This window comes from Drosophila mauritiana, chromosome 3R (assembly GCF_004382145.1).
Source record: "Drosophila mauritiana strain mau12 chromosome 3R, ASM438214v1, whole genome shotgun sequence".
Classification (NCBI taxonomy): Eukaryota; Metazoa; Arthropoda; class Insecta; order Diptera; family Drosophilidae; genus Drosophila; species Drosophila mauritiana.
This window is the reverse complement of record NC_046670.1, coordinates 5689082-5712293: the sequence shown is the minus strand read 5'-3', so window position 1 is coordinate 5712293 and position 23212 is coordinate 5689082. Positions and strand designations below refer to the sequence as shown.

At 40.6% G+C, this 23212-nt stretch overlaps 1 protein-coding gene across 3 annotated transcripts in view; it reads right to left on the bottom strand.

Moving 5' to 3' along the window:
• Nucleotides 1–4958: 4958 nt before the first annotated feature.
• The window catches only part of LOC117145567, a 30306-nt gene continuing 12052 nt past the window's right edge, over nucleotides 4959–23212 (bottom strand). The window contains exons 4-15 of one of the 3 annotated variants that reach the window (XM_033311271.1): nucleotides 20151–20392; nucleotides 9744–9866; nucleotides 9521–9658; nucleotides 9256–9393; nucleotides 9080–9168; nucleotides 8507–8634; nucleotides 8303–8422; nucleotides 8089–8234; nucleotides 7841–8015; nucleotides 7464–7780; nucleotides 6883–7080; nucleotides 4959–6818 (exon numbers count right to left, since the gene is read on the bottom strand). In XM_033311271.1, the coding sequence (XP_033167162.1) occupies nucleotides 6715–6818; nucleotides 6883–7080; nucleotides 7464–7780; nucleotides 7841–8015; nucleotides 8089–8234; nucleotides 8303–8422; nucleotides 8507–8634; nucleotides 9080–9168; nucleotides 9256–9393; nucleotides 9521–9658; nucleotides 9744–9866; nucleotides 20151–20392 (1918 nt within the window). In that variant the 3' untranslated portion in view covers nucleotides 4959–6714. The remainder of the gene's footprint in view (nucleotides 6819–6882; nucleotides 7081–7463; nucleotides 7781–7840; nucleotides 8016–8088; nucleotides 8235–8302; nucleotides 8423–8506; nucleotides 8635–9079; nucleotides 9169–9255; nucleotides 9394–9520; nucleotides 9659–9743; nucleotides 9867–20150; nucleotides 20393–23212) is intronic. The other 2 variants (XM_033311272.1, XM_033311273.1) reach the window with 2 other exon arrangements.

The following is a 23212-nucleotide window of genomic DNA, read 5'->3' as shown; positions in this document are numbered from 1 at the left end:
TACATTAAAGCGGTACTCTTATATCTTAAATAACCAGATTGGAAGACTTTAAGAATGTTGCTATTTATTACATCGTTATCCTTGAGTTTTGTGTTTTTTTGCCCTTTTATTATGGTTGCTTATCCTTGTACTCGTAATTTCCGATTTTATTGTTGTTTTGGTATTGTATGAATGTGGGTTTCGGTCGTATTATATGGATATATTTAATAGCACGAGTCTATTCCAAATATTGAATTTTACTTATTTCTTGTTTGATCTTCACTTTTTACTTTACATGTTTTGCCTAAAACCAACTTTATTACTGCGGAATTTATAATTCATGATATGGATTTAAGGGAACCGCATCCCCCAAATACTTTCAAAAATGCCTCCCTTTTCGTACGTACAAAAAAGCATCAGGTTTTCGGGTGAGGTTTCTGATGCTTTGTCTCTTAAGTTTTCCCTAAAAATTAGACCCTATGTCGGTATTTCGAATACCATCAAAAAACCTCACCCACCAAATGTATGACCAGAGAGATAAAAATTTCAATAAAAACCAATTCGATGACTTCTACGATGACTACGCAACATACCAATGAAAGGATGTGACCAGTACTCCTAGAAGGATGTCGATGAAGGATGCTTTAACTACGCCTTAAAATATTGAAGTTGGCTTCTCCAAACCATGGGACTCCGAACTCCACTAAAATAAAAATATGAAAACAACAAAACTTGAATGTGTTTTTTTACTATTACTTTACTATATTATTTCACTTAATATTTGCAGTTACTAGTAAGGCATTACAAATTCGACGGTGTAAATTTCCACGCATGTGCATATATTTTTGTCATGCCATAGTTTCCAATTCTTCATTGGCTTCCGATCAAGTAAACAGCCATCTGAAAAACTTTAGATGCCTCACGATCTTTTAATCCGATTCAGCCAATCCAAAAGAGGCAACTCCAAAAATAAATAGAACACAAATGTAATTCAGATACATAGATCCTGCTGTCTGTGTCTTAAGGATACGTAGCCCCACTTCCTTAAAATGAAGGATGATTTATATGCTGCGACCAAATTGGGGATTGCATAACGAAGGTACACTCCTGTACCTGTTTCACTTGCTTTTGCATCACACACAGCACCTAAATAGCTCCCCCGATTCCAAGCGATCCACCAAGGAAAGTTTCCACCCACAGAACTTACCGAACATCATCGTTGTCATCGTTTTTCTGCAGCTAATGATCATTCCGACTGTCCAATGGAATCTGTTGCATTTGATTCTCCGCATGACGTTGATTGTTTGGACGGTTCGATAAGTCATGGAGATCTTTATCGCTGTAGGCTATTACAAAGTGACGTACGGCATAGCTGCCCGGACCAACTTAAACCGCATACCATCGTTCCGAAGTAATATGCTCCGCAAGATTTCGGAGGTGGAGCGATATGTCCGCAACAAGGATATAGCCAGGAACCTGTGCGTCCTATTGACACCACCCATCATTAACCCGCAGGCTATGACCTACAGGGCAACGCTGTCATATTACCCTAACGTCCTGGCTGAACGGAGACTAATTCATCTCGGGCAACTTTCAATCTTACCCTAACGTCCTGGCTGAACGGAGACTAATTCATCTCGGGCAACTTTCAAGCTGGAAGTTTTAGGTTCTGCACTGCAGAAGTTCTTAATTGCATTAATAAAACGTTTCCATCCCTTTTATTAACTGTATTTGAAATTAAGTATCTTTGTATTAAAAATTGCTATTTATTAACGGAAAAATGAAAATCTGAAAAAATTGTTATTATTGGTCCATGGTGTTGAATATAAACAATGCCCACATGTGCATATGTAATTTTGTATGAGAACATACATACATACACATGAACCAAAGACACTAGAATAACAAGATGCGTAACGGCCATACAAATTTTTGGCACGCGATTTTTTGGCCGTGGCTCTAGAGGTGGCTCCAGGCTCTCTTGAGTTTTTGTTCGAGAGAGAAAGAGCGGAGAGCGCTACAGCAAACAGCTCTTTTCTACGCATACAGTGATAGCATACAACTGTATGTGTGCACACGTATGCTCATGTATTGTAAATTTGACAAAATATGCCCTTCACCTTAGAAGTTCGTTGACTTTAAATCTATATTATTTTTTATCAATTGGCACCATGCGAAAAATTCTTGTTTTGCATTGCCTCAACGTTATTATTATTTAAATAAAGCTTAGAAATAGTAATAGACGAATCTATGTACATCACAAAATAAATTTCGAAAATGACTTTATATTAGAATACTTGTCATTAGGGTATTCAGCTTGCGGCGTGAGAAAAATTAATAAGGCAATGATTGTTGAGTGCTTGTGTCCGCACTTCGTGCCTGACGATATGACTTTTGCAACGAACTGTTTTCATATTTTTATTTATTTTATTAATTTTTATTTTCTACTACGTATTATTATTTTTTATGAAATATTATTATGAAATATTATTATTTTTATTATTTATTAATAAAATTATTATTTTTATTATTTTATTATTGTGTATAAAAAAATGTATTGTTGAGCAATGCATTAAGTGCACAAATGAAAGTAGTGCCTTCTCATTATGGTTTTATGAAAATAATGAATGTTATGCACATAGAACAGATTTGTTAAACAAACTTATAAAAGTTTTGCTTTTTAAGCATTGCAAGTGGACTGTGATGATAGCTGATAAACAAAAAAGCAAGCTAAGCTCAGCATTCTAACTCATAAATAAAAAAATTAGCTATATTTAAATAATTGGCGACTGAAAACTGGACGCAAAATATAAAAAAAAAACAATAGTTCGAAAAATAACTTAATTGGGGAACATGGAAATGTTTTAATGTTATACATTAAAATATTTCAAGTCGACTCGAAGGCCTAATTAATATAGGACCCCATTACAATTCTAATGGCCTCCCCGTGGTGTTCCCTGGGTACCGAATATTACATATATTACAAATAATTAATTAACATAACATAATATAAATAAAATAAGAATAAAATATAAATATGTAAACGGTAGCTAATTCGAGCGGCGATTTTAACAAACGAATATAAAAAACTTTAAAATTATAATAGTCAGGGAATTTTTATTTTATTTCATCATATTGCTACGAAATTGGCCAAAACTCCAAATATGTAAATTCGTTTCTTCGATCAGAATTGGTTTCGGCCCGAAAATCGTCTTCTAGCACAACACGCACACATATACGCGTTCTCGTCTCTTGTTTTTACTCACACAAGCAAGCAAATTCTATTTTTACATTTCTTACGCTCTCAGCGTGAGCGAGCGGAAAGAGAGCAAATTTGGCCTTCACCAAAAAAGTGGCTGCATAGTGCCAAACGAATGTATGGCCGTTACGCATCTTGTTATTCTAGTGTCTTTGCATGAACTGTATGTATGTATATATATTAGTAAATAAGCAGCCGCATGAAGCTGGCATTATTATGTGTATCAGTTTCAGTTTCAAATAAAACTTCTTCGTGTTCGGACACGCGGCTCAAGACTTTTTATTTCGCGTTTACTCTTTCAGCCTTTGCTCTCAATTCGCTGAGTTTGGGTGAAGATTAGGATCTTCCCATTATGGTTGTCAGTGTTCCACACTTGGAGCACCTTTTCAATAAACAATACATGGTTTCTCTAAGTGACGGGTCGGATGTTTCCACGCTCATGGCATTGATTAAGCGGCTCCTCTGCTGCAGGCTTAAATTCGGAAAGCCTTTTTGAATAAAAGTCACAGCTCAAATATTATGATGATTATCGACTACCGAAGTCAGAGGATTGCCAATTGTTATATTGGAGAAAGTTTGTATAATTACGCTTATTGTTTTATATTTTGAGGATTTGGCATATGTACAAATTAAGAATCTGCTTAAACGCCAATTGCCCTTGACTTCCCAAGTTTACTCGCCTCAAATAAAAATACATTACATATATATTTTTAATTAGTTTGTATTTGTATTTATATTAGCTTAAAAAACAAATCCAAACAAGGTAAGAACACAGTATTCAAAACATTCAATTATTGACGAAAATTGCATACATATTTCTTCACACACATGAACTAAACCGACGGCATAATTACATTCATTTCCTTTCTGCTTGCTTCACCCGTTAAAATAGACAATTAAAATGATTTATAAAATCGCATTGAATATAAAAATCACTTATCTCTAATGCTTAGCGTTCACACTCAAATGGAGCAGCCACGCCCACAAGCTGAAGCGGCCGCCCATCACACATAAGTCGACTGCAGTTGGCCATACACAAAAACTGGATAAAAATTCAAGCGTTGATTTGTCTATTTACAAAAATATGTTTGCACGTTTTTGCTTGGTTTGGATTTATGTATGTTTGGTTTTCCGTTTAATTAGATAGCAGTTTTTAGAAACGTTCGAATACATTTGTGGAGACCGTTTGGAACATCAATAACACGCTAAGTAGACAACTTAGGCTGGATCCTGAAGCCGATTCAGAATTCGAAGAGGGAAATGGATGAATGGATGGAGGAGGGGACAGTAAAGTGTCTCAGTTTAACAATTGCAAAATAAACCAGAAAAGCGGCTACCAAATGGAATTTGAGTCCTGGCTGATGGAGGATGGGCTTTAAAACTGTCCCATGACTTGAAGTATTATTCGATATTTCGTTTGACTCATGTGTCTGCGGTTTTCTTCTTTAAAATGCTTTTATTATTATTTAATATGCTCGTATTTACGTTTTAAAAGCTGACAACAAATGGAAATGCCTATTTAAAGAGAGGTACACTCAAAAAAATGTTCAAGCACAGCGTCTGCCACTTCGTCCGATCATCATTGTACATCATTTGTACATCTCATCTCGACTACTGATTTGTCTGGCCACAACGATATGGTGTGCTGCTGCTTCTGCCTTCCTGTTTCCGGTTCCGCTTCGGTATTTCCGTTTCACTATTAGGTGTCGGCCTGCTGTTCGAGTTTATGATTCATTATCTTCGTATTTCTATATAAGTGTTGCTGAATGTATACATAGTATTTAGAAAGTAACCCATATCTTACTCATCCGTACGCCACTGCGCGTATCGGTGTCCTGCCCGCCAAGTCGTCGGTTCCCTAGCCACAATCCTTTCGTCCTTTAGCTAACTAGGAATTAGTTACATATGTATACACACACCGTACCGCGTACCGGGGTCAATTCGCATTACATTCGCTATTTACATGGAACTCAAAGTTACGCTTCATAAATTTTGACTAGTTGCCTTGAAGGGGTCTCTTCTCTCTGCTTAAGTCCTGGCTACTCCTTAATTGGTTACTCGTTACGATACTCGTTATTAGTTCGCTTAGGTTTTCGTTTTGGAATTTGCGCAAAATGATTGCTTACTACATCGAGAGAAAAATGCTAGTTTTTGAAATCCTTTGGATACACTTGATCATCATTAATTCCTCGCTCAAACCCTAGCAGATGTTGTCTGTTTGTTCTGTTTCTCAACTGCAAACGCAGTCCGTTGTTGTGCTTCTATCAGAGATTTACACAGTTCTTTATTCTAGACCTATATCACCGCTTAATTGTCTTAAACACTCTAATTATTTTAGCATCCTTCGCTACCGACCTGACACCATCTGTCCTCCATTTGTTTGGTTGAGTCGTGAGTTCATCTTTGTTTTTGTGTTGTTTTGTTTGTGTCTTACAAAGTTAGTTGATTGATTATGAAAGTGGTGTGCCTCTACTTATTTAAGTTGCTCGAATCTCTCACTTTCCTTACATGCCTACGTGTGTATGCTTGCCAGTATATATAACTATTACAATGAATCATACAATATATGCGTACTTTGCAAGGTATTAATTATGTATTATGAAACCAATGCGATCCTATGCAAAACGTTATCCATTATATATACTCGTATGTATGTATGTATGCACGATTTTGCGTTTTTGTACATAAAAATATATTGTTTATTTATGCCATATTTATTTATGCTGAGCTGCACGCAGCGTAATAATCATGGAGCAAATCGGCCATTTGCTTGTTTGTACATTTTGAAAGCATCGCGAAATCGGACTTTCTCCGAATACATTTCACATTTATATTGTATAGTTTAAAATGTTCCGGCTTCGTCCTGCATCTCATATGTACTTTGTTGTAGGAAACATTTCGGAAATTATATATAAAAAATACATGTCGTACAACACACTACAAGATGATTTCAAAAAAAACAAAACGAAGAAGCTTTTAGCTTGTGTTCGTATAGTTCTGATGTCTTTTCTCTGGTTGGTTTTATGTTCTAAATGCTATACTATAAATTAATAGCATTTGCAGCATACTTGCGTTAATAGTGGCGCTACTTTTAGTAATAGACGCGTTTTACTAGGCCTAATACAAATAGCGCTGACCTAAGGCTGTATTGCAAACCATTTTCCATATCGTGTGCTCCTTCGTGTCTTAATTATCGAAATCTCGTTTATTTTAAGCACTTAGAACTAAACAAAAGTGTGTATCATTACTAAAGAAAAAAACAATACATTATATACAGCCAAACCAGCGCGAAGTGGTTCGATTTCGCCTTACACATACTACACGAAATATACAATAAGTCTTAGATGTGTCTTGTATACATGTCGATCATAATGGGATTTGGTTTCGGGGAATTAGTGATGTATACGTAGCGCTTTGGCTTGTCACGCTTAGGTGCCCACATGTGTCTACTTGTAATTCCTGCCACTTGTTGTCCCTCAGCTGTGCAGCTGAAGGCATGACGCCATCGCCATCGCCACCAGGAGCAGCCAGTTGGCCAGATGAACTTGTGCGGCACTGGCGCCAGTTTCGCCACATTTACCTGCGTTTTTGGATATTCGCAGCGTTATGTTTCTGAATTTCAGTTAGTTCGCGCAATTACTCACCCAAAACAGACAGGTTGGCCTCCAAATGGTGATCGGGCGGCTTCTGAGTGCCGCGATAGCAGGCATCGCCCACTACCAACTTGGCAGCCGTGCCCTCTGTGGGTCGATAGGTCAGACACACTCCGTGCTTGCTGCCCTTGTGGCGCGCTATGATGTAGACGGTGCTGTTCTCGCTCCAGGATCCGTGGCAGGAGTACTCTGGACATAGACAAGAGAAGAATCTTATAAATTTATTTCCATCATTCATATTCCTGCATTAGAAAGGTTTAAAATCAATTCTATCTGCAGTAAAAGAACTTCTAAGATAAATAACTACTAGTTTCCATGTGCTCTCAGATCAAGGAGTAAGATTGCGAGCAGCGTTAACTACTTAAACATAAACTATACAAATGTATCTAATGATTCTTGAGAACACACCGCTCATATCATGACCAAAATCGTTTAAAGATATTCAGGACTAAGTGAAAAGTTAATATATGTACTAGGCTTCAACTGAATCGTGACGATAAGGAATCTATCTAATGCTACATGGGCAAAGTGTCAACATAGATTACACCCGCAGTTAGGTGACATCCACTCACCCTCTTCACCATCCACGCTGCACAGCGGACTAACGTCTATCAAGTTCTCCGCCGTACAGCCCACCCAGAGCTGCCGCTGGGCATTGTAGTTGGGCACACAGCCGGGAACATCACGTCTATTTCGCGTGGCCACGAATCCCACGCTTGTATCGCTGCTGTTGACCTTTTCCAGGACCAACGCCTCCTGCTGCTGCTGCTGATGCTCCTGCGGATCCTTGGGTGCGTTGCGGCGACTGCGAACGGGCAGGCCTCGGGTATTGGCATGCCAGGAGCCGCGCTCCATGCGCTCCGCGTTTCGGAAGCTCAACGAACTGTGTCTGTAACCATGGAAATAGATTGAGAAAAGTCAGAGGTGGCGGCACACACAGAGCACATACCCTTTATGTCCGAAATTTCCCGAGTCAGCGCCCTCGTGGTGATGATGTCCATGGCCCAGATGCGATTTTCCGTTGTGATTGCGCTTGTGGCGCGTGGCCAGGTACGGCGGTCCGATGGCGCCACGTAGCGAGTAGATGCCCTCCATGGGACAAATGGCCAAGTCCGGATTGCTTGCTAAAGAGCGACATAAACAAGCGTTTGAGAGAGGAGACTCGATAGAGGCGGCAGGCGAGTCAGTGCAGCTTACCCAGCAAGGTAATGTAGGCCATCTTATTGATGTCAAAGTGATCCGGTGCACAGGCATCCTCCAGGCGAATGGCAGGCTTGCCGGTCTGTATCTCGATGACGAACGTGTCCCGGCGGTAGAACATCATGCACATGAATCCCGATTGGCTGCCGGCGGACAAGGGGAGCGGACATTGAATTCGCTGGCTGGGTATTTTCAATTTGGGGCCACTTACCACCCGGTGGTGTAGTGCACCACGGCCATCATTTCTGTCGGCGTCTGTTTATTTATTTGCTCGCACAGCGCACGTGTCTCCATATAGCCGTTGGGCTTAATAATGTGCACGGACCCGTCGCTGCAAAGTGGAAGTTCGGGTTCGGGTTCAGTTTCGGTTTCGATTTTGGATGACAACTTGGCCGCAGGCCTGATTGCTACTCACTTGGAATGATAATTGTAGACGGCATTGCCCATGAGGGCATGCCAGTGGCGGGGTCCCTTGAACCAAGCCGGGAAGTCGCAGCGCTCGGCGATGGGCGGTTTTCGCAGAGACATGATACGTGAGCCGACCTGTGGGCGGCAGTTAGTTGGATTAGGAACTGGGCGTGGTCGTTGAACACTCGAAATATGAGTGTCGCTTATGAACATCTCATTTTAGTATTCAAAATTAATTTTCTAACTTCCAAACGGGCCAAGCAAATTAAAAAAAATTTATTGAACGGCGTTGCTTAATAAACAATCGCTTAAAAGAAAATTAAATTAGAGTACAGGATCTATTTATAGGTTTTTAACAATACAATAGGTTGTAAAGAATCTACAAGAGTTCATTACTCCATATACTATTATTTAATCCATTAGAACTTTAAAATATATAGGGTAGATGCTTTTGAAAGACGAAACTATGCGAACAACCTACTTATTTCTTCGAGTGCAGTTAAGTGAAATGGCAGAGGAACAGGGTGAGGCACTTTCGCAGTGGGAGTGGGGCATCTGGATGGGTGTGGAAAATGCTTACCTCGGCACTGTCTAAGCCATTGCAAGTGGCGTCGCCGGATTGGGCCAGCTTATATTCGGCATCCTTGGAGCTGAGCATACTGGGTCCGCCTGCAAAGGGTACGAGTGGGTACGGGTATTAGGGCCCGAACAAAAGTTCATCCTGTTTGCCCGGGGGCTGGCTGGGATGCTGCTTACCCATCAGCGAGGAGATTTTCTCGTAGACAAAGCAGCGATAGCGCTCCTCGTTCGAAATGGCGTGATGGTGCGAGACGAGACCGACCAAGTAGCGTGAGTTGCCGTCCTTCCAGGTTGCCAGGCAAGTCAGCTCCTCGACTGCGGGAGCACCAGCACCGAAAAGAAAGGAAGCAAGAAGGAAGGAAGGAAGGACGTTCGTCTTGAGCTCCAGCCGGGCACAGAAAGGCGATGAGTCATTGGCGCCTGCGGAGGAGGCGGTACTTACCCGTACTCTCGGTGCCCTGGACATCGGGACAGGCCTGGAAGCTCAACAGGAGGCGGCTCTCCTCTGTGCAGCTCTCAATGTTGGACACCGGCGACTTGCACTCCCCGTGCCCGCGATTGTACGTGAAGATGAAGGGTCCTGCGAAAGATATGGATGTAGATCCCCCTTGGCAAAGTCCCTGAAGTGCCCCAAGTTCCTGGCGGGGCTTGGGCAGCCTACTCACCCTTGAGCGGACACTTGACCGGCTCGGCGCTCTCCCGGAAAAGCGAGTAGAGCAGGGCATCGCCCGGAATCTGGTCGCAGAGATTCTGTAAAGTCTCACGGCCCTTGCAAAAGTCTGGGGGACATGATTATTTTAAAAGCACAAATAAAAATTCAATTAATGCAAATCGCAAATTAGTTGGTCGTTGAACACAGAACACATAGAAGTAGGAAAAATAGTAGTAGTAGTAGTTATAGAAGTGGTGGTGGTAGTAGTAGCAGTATTAGTAGTAGAAAGCAGTAAGGTATTTAGTGGGAGCAGAGTAGGTAAGTAGTAAACTGTACTAAGTAATAGCAAAACATTAAAGTAAGGGCATGGTTGAAAGGAAATCAAGTCTACAAAGGGCTAGGGATGTGGAAATTATGTTTTATATATATTTTTATTTTTTGGTTTTGCTTTTTTTTTTAACTTTTCGTTGAGTGCCGCACTGGAAGCTGCCCTGCTGCTGGGCTATTGGGATGTTGGACTGTTGGGCTGTTGGGATGTTGGGATGTTGGGATTTCTCATGCGGGGCCATCGCCAAGCATGCCATTTAAATTGCACAGAAATTTGTTTAATTAAGTGGCCGCTGATGCCGATGGTCCGGGAGAAAATTGCGCAAATAAATGACGAAATGGAGCTTTAAATCAGCAAAAATGTCGCAAGTCGAGCGTTGCGAGTTGCTTTTGCTGTGCGGAAAGGCAAAGGCAACTTGCCACCGCGGTCATGCCCCCAGCGTGGAGCTTCCAGTGCGGCACCGAGTAGAGAAACAACAACAATTTCTGTGGAAATGTGTAAAAAGCAGCGGTAAGTACAATACATAAGTAAGATAAGTATGTAAGTTCCAGAAAAATACAACAAAAATGTATAGGAGACAACAAAGAAAGAAAGAGGCAAACAAACCAAAGGCGGTATAAGGAACAACAAACCAAAGACTTATGACGTTCACAGAAATAACTTAAAGACAAGAGTTTTTCATTTTCAGCGGCGCTTCCTTGGGCTGTGGAACTGCACTGCCCAACTTCTGTATTGTAAACTCAACTGAAAGGCACGACACGTTCATAAAAAAATAACCGAAAAGCAAAAACACACACTTGGTTCATCTTGTTCTTCCGGCTCTGAAACCAGAAGCACGGGATCTGGATGGGTTTTGGATTGAGATTGAGATTGGGCTTGGGATTGGAATTGGGTTGGGTTGGGTTGGGTATTGTGGTGGGGGGCAGGTGGAACAGAGGCAATTCAGGTCGTAAAATAATGTTAGTGCCTGGTAGGGCCGTATATAAGGTAGTTGTTGCTAGAGCAAGCATAACATTTGAATCAACTAAATAATAATAATAATAACAAACATTTACTCATGATGAATAAATTGGGTAATCGGTGGTTTATGGTTTCTTTATGGCAAACGCGAGAGATATATGTGGCATATATATGTATATGGCATATACATGTTCTTTCGGTAAAGGGTCCTCTCTTTTTCGTTTTCTTTTTACTGGTAAGAGTTGTAGAGTTGTGGGTGTAAAGTTAATTGTAACTAAAATCCGTTTCGTATAAGTATACACCAACAGATACTGATACAGATACAGATACAGATATGGGCATAATATATACATAAACACATTCAGGCATTGTTCTCAACAGTACAAAATGTTTACAGCTAAAAAGACACACAACAAACGGTTTCGTATTCGGTTTTTATTCAACTTTTCTTTCAGCAAATTGAATTGTTTCAGTTGGTTTCTTTAGCATTACACAGGCTACGGCAAGGAACTCAAAAACAGGCACACGCAGAGTCGCAAAAAGAGTAAAATAATTATGGAAAAAGTACCAATTACGTATGTAATATGTGTGGTGTAAAAAGCCAGGGTATGCAGGATACACTCGGGTGTAATCGACTGTATTGGGTAGATGGGTGGACGGGATTTCAGGTTTTCAGGTTTTCAGCTTTTCAGGACCGGCCTTGTGGCGTTTTTGAGTAATGATTGTAATTAAGTAGCAACTACACTTTATGAGTTATACAAGGCACAAAAGAAAGGTGTAGAGTGGGCGTGGCAGTGTGTGAGTGTCGTGTGTCATGTGTGTTTGTGTGGTGTGGGTGTCGGATGTTTTTCATATTCACTTTTGAGTGGGAGTACATGTATGTGTTTGTGTGTGTGTGCGTGAAATGGTCAAATACTACGGAGAAGCGTTTGTAGCATATATATGGGAGTATATCATGACAAGGCAAAAAACGACATCACAGACATGGAAAAACGTAAGAAAAAAATGTAAAATAAATTATAATACTTTTGCAGTTGGTTTTCGGTATTCTCTTTACGATTTTTTTGGTAGTTTTTTTTTTTTTGTTTTGTTTTTTGTTTTTGTATTGCGGTCAGACGGACCGTTAAGCGCAGAGTTATATTAGATAGCCGGGCTAAATTGCAGTATACAGCAGAGTATGGTGGCCCAAAAAACAATCTAACGCACACGCACAACACGAACAACAATGATAAACGAGAGACACACACAGCTAGGAGGAGGAACAACAAAGGATTGAACCAACCAACGAACTAACGAACGAACGAACGAACGAACAAACGACACAATTGTAACTTATGAGTAACCGAGAGCAGAAATTGTTGAGTTTCATGTTAAAATTACATTAATTAAATTACACACATGTATGTACAGAGTACAGAGTAGGGAGTACCGACTGCACTGAACTCAACCGAACAGAACACAACAGAACGAAGCTGAATGGAAACTAATTAAACAACAACAAAGCAACTGAGGAAACCAAAAAATCGAAACAACCAAAGGGGAACCGAACTGAAAAGGACACAAACACGGACACACAGAAAGGAAAGAACAACACAGAATGGTGAACCCATAGAGCAAATAGTAGTACGAATAGTAGTAGTAGGGTAGTAGTAAGGTAAAGTAGTAGTAGGTTGTTAGGTTAGGTAGAATGTAGTAAGAAGAAAGTACAATAAGTAATTGATAAATGAGACAATTATACTAGCGGTCACCGGGCAGCCCATCCCAACATTTCATCATCATATCATCATACAAAGATGTACTCGATATTGTATAATCGTGGCTAGATATGTACATATCATATCATCACTTTGCCGTGGTTCGTTATCTTTCTTCTTCTCAATTTTTCTTTCTCACAGACATGTGCAAAGGAGCACAAAATTTAGCTGAAATCCTTTCTTGTTGACATCCACGAAATTGAATTAGAAAACAAAGTATGACAGAGAGTAGGTAAAGTAATGAGCGCATGGCTTTCTATACAGATGTGTCTCGAATTCGCTTTCGTAGGCTCTATGGAAACCAGTGAATTTTCCTGTTTAAATCCTTTTTTCTTTTTTTTTTTTAAGCGAAAACAGAACTCAAAAGCGGGAGTTGTGATTGGGGATTGTGGTGGGTAATTCGGGTGCGGTTGGGTGCATTTTGGGGATCGGACAACTGAAGGAAACTTAACAAACCGGTAAATGAAATTTGAAAGGCATTCTTTTCGAAATGGAATGGGCATTTGGGTATTTGGGTTGTACGATTTCCAAGAGCTTGGCAGACTCGATCTGATTAGGTAAAAAACAAGGCAAGAATTATATCCAAAAAACATTATTAGCCATAATAAGGAGATTTACAAACCGTTCGCTCGGATCACAATCAAATTTGAAGCTTAAGAGAGGAAACATTGGTGAACTTAGAGGTATGGAGTTGTATATTACAAGTGTGTTTATGTACATCTCTTCATGCACCGCTACCAATCTTGGAAATCCTACTTTCAACTTCGTCACAAGCCGAAGCTCCAGATTTGGGTTAATCTTCATTTGGTTTACTTTAGAACTCGCTCATGGTTTTACTGTACAAAGTTGATGATGATTTTTGTTAGCAGTGGATTAATATAAACATTAATAATCATAATCATGTACAAATACAAAGAGTTATATATAATATTCAAAAAACAAAATCAAAGCGTCTCAATTGGTGACAACGAACAGTATCTCAAAAGTAACTCAAAATCAAATCAATCAGTAGTAAATATGTATGTAAGTATGTATGTACCAACAAACAAACACAATTAAATATCTGTACAAGAGAATATATGGAATTTGGACCTTTATTTACAGCGTTGTGTGTACTTGTAATTGTTATTGTCATTGTTCATATTCACATTTCTACAACTGTCGTTTACGTTGAGGCCATCGCCTCTGATTCTGATTTTGATTCAGATTCAGATTCAGATTCTGCTTCTAAATCAGATTATCATTCCGAATCGAATTCCGCCTCTGCTGATGATGATTGTTTTATGTGTGGCTACGCGAATTTATTGCTTGCAGTTCTGTCGAATTTGGCTTTAATGCACGAGGCTAGTTTATGGTATGCAGCCCTCCTCTACACTCCCCAATTACCCAAAAACATCCGTTCGGCAAGGGGCCACGGAGGCTAGACACGCAAAGATAAGTGAGCCGGGCATAAAAATAATAAATAAGTATCAACAAAATACAGAAAACACAAAACACAGAGCCTAACCGTAGCCGTAACCGTAACAAAACAAGGCATACAAATTAAGACGAATGGGGTTTATGGCACGAATTTTATGCGCATACAATACTAGGTACAAATAGACGTGTATCCAACAAATTGACAATGGAACCGAACCGAGGCGGATGGCAAATAACCGGGCCAAAACGCCACCGACCAGGATGGTCTGGATGGCTTGGATGGGCTGGATGGTACGGGGACCACGAGGAGCCCGAACGAGGAGCGACAACAAATTAATAGAACAATCGGGCACACCGACGACAACGGAACGGGCAAAAAATGAATGAGCACATAAAATATTGCATAAATAAATGAAATGAATTGAAATGAAAATGGCAATGTGAGAATATACGTTGTATGTGTGGGTCATGGCGGCGGCGGCGGTGTGTGTGTGTGCGTGTGTGTCCATGCCGGGAACACACAACAACAACAATTGGCAACACGGTGTGTGTGTTTGGCCAGGAGCGTTGAGAGATTTTCTTTTTCCCCCACACTCCAACACGCCCCGCCCCTTCTCGTTTTTGCTGCGGGCCAGGACCCGGGGAAAACACTCGAAATTGGTTGACACCCCGGGCGCCTGACGCCACTGAATCGCCCCGGAATCGGAATCCGTTCCCGGGTGTCCCTAGGTAAATAAGTTTTTATGTTCGGTATTCGCGCTCTATATGTACTCACACACACATACATACATATATATGTACACGCGGCGAAAACTGTACCAACTCACGCAGGCCCCGGAAAAAAAGGCGGAACACGAAGGAAAAGTGGGCACATGAAAATGCCAAAAACTATATAAAATAAAATAAAATAAAACTCGGTGTCGGACTAGGATCGGGGTTGAGTTGGGTTTCCTGCGCCTCCCGGACCCACTAACAAATTACCCAGTCAACGTCCAGGTGGAAACGCCCACCCACCCATCCACACACACCGCTCCTCTGCACCCACACGCACACCCACTTGCACCCACTTCCACCCCCAAATGGAATGGCAATGCCCTGTTACGTGTGCGTGTTGTTATTGTTGATGGTTTTCCCTCACCAGCTTTTTTTTCCGCTTTTTTGCTTTTCCGAAGCGGGCACAAAAGGCATGGCAAACATTTTTACCGACATTTGATTAAATTTAAATGTCCTGTTATGTTGTAACACCAAATAACATAATACAAATTATGAGGGCCCGAGGAATGCGAGTGGGCGGCGCTGAACGCCCAAAAAGATAAACTCATAATAAAATGGCCAAAAGAAACTGGCGGAAACTGCGGCGAACGGAGATGATTGTTGAATATTTTGGCGGAAAAATGTGAAAAACGAGAACTCAAGTAGAGGGCGGCCGCCTCCTCCTCCTCCTCCTGAAAGCGCCGAGTGCTTGGATGCCGTAGTTTTGCTTAATTATTTTAATTATTTTCATATACCGCCTACGCTCCTGCGCTGCAATTAAAACGCTGCGGCCTGGCCTTCATTGAGTGCCCATCACCCCGGCCAAGGCTTCATTTTTTATGCCCGGGCTTTTTCCGCTTTTTGCTTGCTTGCTGGCGGAGTGCAGGTGGAATCGCAAAAAGGAGGCATTCAGGTGGGTGGCTGGTGGGGAAATTGGTATGCAAATGCTGCCTGGCAGCCCGTCACCGGCTACACAAAATGTCTGACTAAAAGCGCTCGCAAAAAAGCGGTAAGCATAATTAAGGGGGGCAGTGAAGATTGGGAGAGATTGGGGCGGCGGCGGATGGCTGAGGGGTCGAGTGGCTAGTGATACTCCTACTATCGTGTGTAGTTTGTACTCGAAAATGCAATTTAAATGGCAGTTAGCAAACGCCCCGAAGTATGCAATTGCTTTTGATGGCTCGCATTGGATTATCATTGATGCCAATGAATCGAAGGATTCAGGAGTCGGGCAGCAGACTCGTTCATTTGATTGGCAGCTCGCTTACACGCACTTTGCTCGCTTGGGCACACCCATGGTCGAAATAATAGGACTTGACACGAATTTGTTTTTATTTATCTAGGTTTTTTGTTTTAGGGAGTTAATTTAAGAGTACATTCAATTGATATTCAAATGAATGAATTTGATGTATATAATTGCTTTACATTCAACTTCCCTCGAGTGAACCTATTATTTCGAACGAGAGTGTAGTTTCGCCAGTGTGTGGATGTGTGGATGTGTGGGTGTGTGGAAAACCTTCCATATCCTTTGATGCCCGACACGAGTGAAAACGACACTACATTAGCCTTATAGCAATTAACAAGGCTTTCCCTGCTAATCCCGTATGTACAAGTTTTCAGTAATTGAAACTGTCGACTGTCTAAGCCCAATTACAGTCTGCCAAGCCAGATGCAGATACATTGTTTCCCTGTGTGTGTTTGCTGTGGGCCATAAAAATGACTGAAACTGTCGTAATTGAAAGCAACTTTATTATGCCGTTGCTGGAAATCTCAATTTAAAGGCCTTAATATGACCGAAATGCATAGGATGGGTCCTTGCAGCGTTTTCAGCTTTCAGTTTTCCATTTTCCGTTTTCAGTTCTCAGTTTGCCGAAGGGCTTACTCTTTTATCCAAAGCTGAAATTTAATCTCGTGTTTGTGTGCGCGCTTGTGTGACAATCTAAACAAATAATGATTTAATAAAGAACAGCACACACGCACACGCAATTCTATTGTACTATTGATAGCATTGTTTTACGGTCTGCTAATCAAAACCAACTTGACCCCGCCCCCTCAATCGGAATCAAAATCGGGGCGTTTGGGTGGTGGATGGGCGGCGGGCCGGACGGGGGGATCCCCTGAATTATAAATGAGACCTAAAACTCTCGTTTAATATTTAAACAAAATCAAATCAAGGAAAAAAGGAAGGCAGGCAGCCAAGACTGCCAGTCAGGCAGTCAAACAGTCAAACAGCCAGACAGTCGGACTACTGGAGTTCCAGCTCGGAAATATCAAGTGGAAAATATCAAAATAGAGGGGGGCGGCTGGGTGGCGATGGGCGTGGCGCGTGGGTGGGCGTTTTTCAAATGCGAAGCCAACTGTCTGACTGACTGCGCTCTGCTCTGGGCCAAGAGCTCGCCACTTAAACTAATTTGATTTCTATTGAGGCAAACAAATAATAAATAATGAATTTACATTTCTATGCGTGTCCGGGTGGATTGCGGCGTTGCCATGACGGATCTGGATCTGGAAGCTCGTTTTGAGCTTGAATCTGTATCTGTATATAAGTCCGACTAAGGGAGAGGTTAAGTGAGCATGTAAGAAGGTCGAGCGGTGGCGGTGCAAACTGCATTATGTGCCAATGAGATACTTTTATGCCGTCTCTATTTTCTATTTTCCCCGGTAATTAGATGCAATAGCAGCTCGCTACCTGATTAAGAACTAAGGGGATTACAGCAATTAACAGCGAGTTATGGATGCGAATAAAATGATTGCAGCTGGTATGGATGGTTGGATGGATGGATGGATGGATGGGTACTTTCGCCAGGAATGATTGCTGCGAGTACTCCGAGTCCCGTCGGAATGAAGTGAAAACACTTTGACACTCGGTGTCAAGTTTCCAATTTCCATTTTCGACCTATAAATAAATCATGGGCGGGCGGGTAAAGTTAAGTAAGTGGGTTGTGAATGTGATGCCAGATAAAGCGAAAAAATAGGATGAACAAACTTAGGCAATAATTCTTCGACAGCTCGCCAAAGTACTGGAACCTATTGGAAATTCAATACGCTCAACCGTCCGACATTTGAATGGGTACGTTTTTGGGAAACTGGTCCAAGACTTCAATACTCCGCATTGGTTCTGTTGGATCGTCGTGTTCTCGGGTCCGGTGTGCTTGGTCTTTGGTCTTTGGTCTTTGTCATGATTTGAGGTGAGATTATTTACAGATGAGTAGATGAGTCGCATCTCTGGGTCGCAACTAAATACAAGTTTGTTTTGTGAATACAGATGTGTGGGTGCTCATTTGGGGTTCGGATTGCTTTGTTTGCTATACAGAACTATACAGAACTATACAGATGGGAACAAACGCGAAACGAACTGTACAAAAACTTAGCTGCGGCTGGTAAAAATGTACAAAACTTCAAATATGCAAATTTCAAAACCAAAATCCAATCAAATTTCTCGTGTGTGTGTGCGTGTGTGTGTGCACACACCTCAGTTGGTTATTATTCATCTCTCGATATTTGAATCAAATACACACTGGCACACACTCTCGCACACGTGTTTTAACTTTGAATTGCTCCAAATTGATTTGTAGTTTTAGTTTTGGCTTGGGTTTTAGTTTTGGTTTCGGTTTTAGTTTTAGTTTTAGGTTTTCGAGAGATCTGTTGTTGGAGTGGTTGGAAATGTTGAAGTAAGGAAAATATACATATCATATAAATATTGAATAGAGTTTGCAAATATATAAGGGTATATATTTAGATATATGTAAATGTTGGTAATAAAAAATGGTTATGGAACAAACAATTTCATTTTTCAGTCTCATGTTTCTTTTTTGTTTTTGTTATTACTTTTTATATATTTACAACATTTTTTTCGCTTGTATTTGGGAATTATTTACAGTAAGTTGGAACTGAAAGAGCACAAACCGAAAAAGAAACTGAACGGAAATAGAGAGAAACAAAGGTTCTTAACTAAAACTGGTTATAGTTTCCTGTTTTGCTTTTCCCTGCTTTTGCTTCGAATGGGGTTCCGCCTTTTGGTTCCGATTCAATTGGATTTGGAATTAGAATTAAATACGACCGCGCTGCTTTCTTTTGTCTAGATGGTTTTCGTATTCAGAATCTACTGAGTGGAGTAGAGTAAGCCTAGTTGTTTTGTTTTGGCCCTCGGCTTTGGGTTCTGTTTTTGGTTCTGATTCTGGATCGGATTCAGTTTCAGTTTGGCTTTAATTGGTGGCTCTGTTGGGAGGGGTTAATCTGCTAATCCGCTAATACGCTTGCAAATCGCAACTAAGTAGCTTAATTGGATTGACACTAACATTGGGTATTGGTTAATATTTATAGTGGTAGCTTTCGGGATAAATTGCAACGTGTGTATGCTGAGGGAAATATACAATTCATTTTGGTTTTGTTATCGGTTTTCTAGGTGGTTATATATATATTTTTGTGGTTAGATATGTACTTCTTGTTGATTGATACATTGAGTGGTTATTCGTTGTTGATTGATTGCTTGATTGCTTGATTAAAGTGAGGTGAGTTCGAGATTTACAGAGAGAGAGGTAGAGAGAGGACCCTTGCCATGACAAAAGTAAACAAAGTTGAGTTATTTTTATTCATTTGGTATGCAGAGTAATTGTTGTTTGAGACTATTTACAAGTTTGGTTTGGTTTGTTTTCATTTTTTTTATTTGGTTTTGTTTTGTATAAGTAACAAAAAGTTGCATCAAAACTTATACGAGAACTGAAACCAAAACTAAAGTTACTTCGAACTAAAGAAAAAGAAGAACAACCCAATAGAACTCATCGGAAATACCGAAAAAATTATTCAAAATCCTGCATTTGTTTCGTGTGTGTGTTTTCAAAAATAGTTATAAAAATTGAGAACGTATTTTCATCATTTTTTTCGATTTTTTTTGTATTTTTTCGTATTTTTTGTACTTGTTGCTTTTCAGTTGGTCATTGGAGAGAACGAAAAACTTTTGTATTCTCGTTTTGAGTGAAATGAAAATAGCGCTTAAATGATAAGGTTAGGTTAGTCATGTTGGTTAACTAAGGGAGCATTTCGAAATATGTAATAATAGGTTAAAATGATAACAGATAACTGGTATTTTGAGATAGCGAGTTAGGAGATAGAGTCTTGTATTTTCATTTAGTTTGCTTGCTTTGCTTATAACTTATTTTAGAGAGAGAGATAGAGATATATAGAAAAATATAAAGTTAATGCTTACAATCATTCATATCGTCATTGGATCTCATTATGTACTGATCCGATGAAGATAGTCTTGAATGCCCGTTCGTATTGGGATGAGCTCCCCCCCTATGATCACTTTGTTTATTAGAGCTACGCATCGCCAGTGCAGATGGGTTCGACTGATGCATATACATACTATCACCTTCGCACTCACTTTCTTTATATTGGAGCACATTTTTATGCTTCTCATAGATAACCAGGCAACGATGACATCCTTTCCTAAAAGAGTTTTTGGTTGCAACGAAAAGTTTTGTATTCGGTATCGGTAGTTGGTATATATGGTTCATTGTTTAACGTATATTCTATATGGTATATTGTAAGGTATATGGTATTGCTTGTGTATATGCTATTATGGTTGTGTGGTTCAAAATACTCGAGTTTATTGCTTCATGTTGGGTATTAGTATCAGTATTAGTATTAGTATTTCTTGGTTCGGTACTCGGTGGTGCGGGATGTGTTGGCTTGTTTTCGGGTTCTTCGCGCAATCGACAAATAAAGTGGTTGGTGGTAACTAGGGCTAAGACTTTGACCGGGCATTCTGCAAGTCTCTCCGTGAGTTTGTGTGAATGGAAGGCATCGGAAATGGAGGTTCTTATGTTTCGGGCGTAAACTGGGTGTCATAGCGAAACCCCTTTGCCTAGTTTCGAATGTCGTTTTATTTACTGTTGCCGAATATGTTATAATCCCGGAAGTGTGTCCCAAAGTCGAAACTAGAACAAACTCGACTTTGCCCACGTTTTTTTTGTTACAATCGATTGAATGGTTGATTACTAAGTTGATGTTATATTTCGAGTAGAAGTAATTAAATGATCATCGAAAGGAACTCAAAGGACGTACACTGAATAACGCAAGAAACTCACAAAATATATGTTGTTGAAAAGTGATGTAAAAATATTCTGAAGACATATTTATTCGTACTGATAAGCAGATAACGTATCAAAATAAACAGTTTCATCTTGGGTTTGTTTGATATTTGATTGTGGTTGGGCTGAATGTGGGGTTTCTGTTGGATTCCTAGTTCGTAAGATACAGTAGATGGGGCTCGGTTTGGTTTCGATACATATGTTTACGATATTTATTGGTATACGACAAAAACTTGTACAGAGCAAAATGAATGGAGGCCGGAGGAGAGGGCGTGGCAAAAAACGAATTAAATATGTATACAATACCCGCCCTCGCCTCCAGCAGCACAGCAAAAAGGCCAATACTATTTAAAGAGTAAAAGTAAGGCAGCGGAAAAATCAAAAAACATTTTCACATTTCAGCTACAACGGAAAAACTTAGCTTAAAGGTAGGATTATTCATATGTTTATTAAGTATTCATAAGCATAAACATGGCAAAACAGAAAATTCAAAATACATAAACTCCGCTTTGGGAAACTTAATGTTTTGCATTTTCTTTGTTTTTACTTTTTGGTACTTCTGATTCTTTTTTCCCCCATTAAGGAAGCAGCTTAAAAGGGTTTTAATTGTCTTTCGCATTGCTCTTTACGGCTAAAAAACATTCGTACGAAGGAAAACAAAAGAGGAGTTCCAGACCAAAGCGAAAGGAATGGCATGGAAATTCGCAGGACAAAAAGCAATTTTCCTTAAATGTCTTTGGTTTTCGTTTCGTATCGTTTAAATGAAAAGCCATCGGAAAACGGGCAGCTACAAACAGAGCTGCTAAGTAGGAGAAATGCTTGAGTAACACAGATACAGAGTAGTCAAAAAGGCAGTTCTCTAAATTAAAAACACAATATACAGGGGCACGTAAAAAGTTTGATTTAGTTTTTAGCTTGTGCTACTGAGCATTTACAACACGAGTGGTGGGGGGAGGGGGTACACAAACACAGGCACGGATCGGTTCTCTATATCGATATATGTAGGTATATGGGAACTCTGAGATAGATGGGCTCTGGGTGGTTTTTGTCTTGGTACATGACTGCCTCTTGTCAAACATCCGAATTACGAGCAGCGCGCTGCCTCCAAGAAAGCGCCCGGCACCCGGAGAGCAGATGGAGTGCGGATGGATTGCGGAGGACATGGTGCGGCAAACAAAACTCGGCTCGACCCAAACCCGTTTCAAAGGCAAAAGTTAAGAGCAGCAGCTGGCAGGCGGCGGCAGTGGCAGCGGCAACATCAACAACAGCGGCAACGACAACGTTAGCGATAACGTTGACGACAGGTTTCCCTGCGACAGTGTGAGTGTGGAGGTACACTGGGGAAAAATCCAGCGACTGCATCTTCTTTGGAATCATTTGAGCTCTATGCTGTATTCAGTTTTTTTTTTAAACTCAATAATATCAAGTATGAGTATGCAATAAGGAAAGCATTAAAGTTTAGCATATATGTACATATAGCGTTGAAAAATATCCTCAAACTATTAAAATTTAAAACAATTAAGCCAGAGAATAACTGATGTGTGTACATTATATGTAAGTATCTTATAAGTGAAAATTAGCTTAAACTGCCTTTCAAATGACTATAGCTTCATAAGTTGGTGAAAATGCTACACACACTCTAGACCTAATCTATTTTAAATTCAGTAGAGTATATACTACCACTGTACTGACATTTTCTCCCGGTGTACCTCAGTTTAAGACGCCTCCTTGCCGCTGTCGATGCCGATGTCGCTCACCCCTTGCTGTTGTCTTTGGCCGGCACTCCACTCGCTTCGATGTGCTGCTGACTGGCTTCTTTTTAATGAGGTTAGTTCGGCGTTTTCCCGCCCGCGCGCAGCGTCCTCAGCCTTACCTTAACACATTTTACCGAGCACACACACCTTCTCCGTCAGAAATGAAAACTTATTCAATTATAGGCACTCCTCGACAAAGGGACCAACACAAAAAAAACATGTGGGGGAAAGTAAACCAGAACATCTCATTTTCCTCTCGGCCTGTGCCAAAAACGTGCGAAATGGTAGGTACAATGTTCGCTATATTTCGCCAGCCAATGGACCGAGTATCGGGTTGAGATGTTAGCATATTGTTAGCGGGTCGAAGCGGGACGCCAAAGGCCCCAACGTGAGCGGGGATTATCATTTTGGATTATCCCGGA